The 1,555-nt window shown below is 61.8% G+C and overlaps 1 protein-coding gene across 1 annotated transcript in view; it reads left to right on the top strand.

Moving 5' to 3' along the window:
• Positions 1–925, top strand: part of EIF4B (eukaryotic translation initiation factor 4B) — a 26,566-nt gene extending 25,641 nt beyond the window's left edge. The window contains exons 10-12 of the mRNA XM_010000709.1: positions 89–164; positions 367–439; positions 848–925. Coding sequence (XP_009999011.1) covers positions 89–164; positions 367–439; positions 848–925 — 227 coding nt within the window. The remainder of the gene's footprint in view (positions 1–88; positions 165–366; positions 440–847) is intronic.
• The last annotated feature ends 630 nt before the right edge of the window (positions 926–1,555 follow it).

Genomic DNA, 1,555 nt, shown 5'->3' with positions numbered 1-1,555 from the left:
GGGGACACCCCCCAGCTTCCCCCACTGCTGGCTGGTGGTGGGTCCTGGGCTGGGGGTGACACCTCAGGGTCCTTTTCCCTTCCCCCAGGAGATGAGAACAAACCAGATGGAGGCTCCGGGGGCCGGAGCGGGAGCTCGGGACGAGCCCCGGGGGATCCAGACAGGTGGGTGACACTGGGCTCCACAGAGATGGGGGTGTCACCAGCACCAGGTGGGACGTGACACCTTCCAGGAGCAGGAGCTGGGTGGGAGCAAGGGCTGGGTGGGGCCACAGCCCCTCAAGCCCCCAGCCCTGGGCTAATGCCACTGGGGTTGTGTGGCCCGGGGGTGACAGTGGCCCCAGGGTGACAGCAGCTGTCCCTGCAGGAAGGAGAGCAGGAAGGATCACGATGCACGACCTGCACCTGAGCCAAAGAAACTCGACGAGAACCCCCCCTCTGTAAGCACCAGGGGGGGACACATCCTGGGTGGGGGGACACACACACATCCTCGGGGATGATGCACATCCTGGAGAGGGGACACATCCCAGGGTGGAGACATACACATCTTGGGGCGGGGGGACACAGGTCCCAGAGGAGGGGACATGCACATCCTGTGGGGACACACATGTCCCAGGGTGAGGGGACACGCATCCCCAGACAGGGGAGACGCACACATCCCTGGGGAGGGAGGGAACACATCCCAGGGTGGGGCACAGGCACATCCCAGGGGTAGCGCTGCAGCCTCAGGCCCTGGATCCTACTCTGGCCCTGCTGATAATTACCCCAGATCCCAGGTTTTGGAGGGGGGGTTGGGGGGCTTTTTTTCTCCCCCTGCTAACAACCCCCCAACCTGTGTCCCTCCCCAGTTCAGCCACGCCAGCAAGTATGCAGCGCTGGCAGTGGATGGTGATGATGAGGCCGAAGAAGAGGAGGGCACCGAGTGACCCAAATCCTCCAGGAATGAACCCAAACCCTCCAGGAACGACCCCAAATCCGGGGAGGAACCAACCCCCCCCCCGCGGGGCATCGGCTCCCAACCCGCCCCCCCCCTGGGATCCTTGGATAAATTCTAAAAAGCAAAAACCAAACACAAAATCCAGACGGGAGAGAAATAAAACCTAAAGCCTCAGCACCTGGAGATCTCTCCTGGGCTTGTGTCAATCCCCCCCAAAAAAAACACCCAAACCAACTCCCCCCAAAAAAACCCCAACAAAAATAGGAATTGCTCATCCCGGAGGAAGGAGGAGGAAGCGAAGCTCTTGCATGTTGCTGCTGCTGCCATTGCCTGGTGAAGGATCCCGAGGGAATTCCGCAGGGAAGCTGCGTTCCCTCGCCAGGAAGGTAGGGCTGGGGGGACCAGAGGGTCCTGAGCCCCCTGGGCGGGGGGGGGTCTGTGCCCAGCTTGGACCTGTGTGTCCTCTGAGGCACCTTCCCCTCCTCCCTGCTGTCCATCCTGGAATTACCTGGAATTGTGGCCCCCATGTGACATGATTCCAGCTTGTAGCCCAGCGGAGGGGGCAGTTGGGTGACACTTGGATGGGGGGGAGGGTCCCCAAAATCACCCACCTCCTCCT

The sequence above is a fragment of the Chaetura pelagica genome, unplaced genomic scaffold (genome assembly GCF_000747805.2).
Source record: "Chaetura pelagica isolate M959 unplaced genomic scaffold, ChaPel_1.0 scaffold966, whole genome shotgun sequence".
NCBI classification, from domain to species: Eukaryota; Metazoa; Chordata; class Aves; order Apodiformes; family Apodidae; genus Chaetura; species Chaetura pelagica.
The sequence above is the reverse complement of the archived record's forward strand: the minus strand, read 5'-3'. Positions and strand labels throughout refer to the sequence as shown.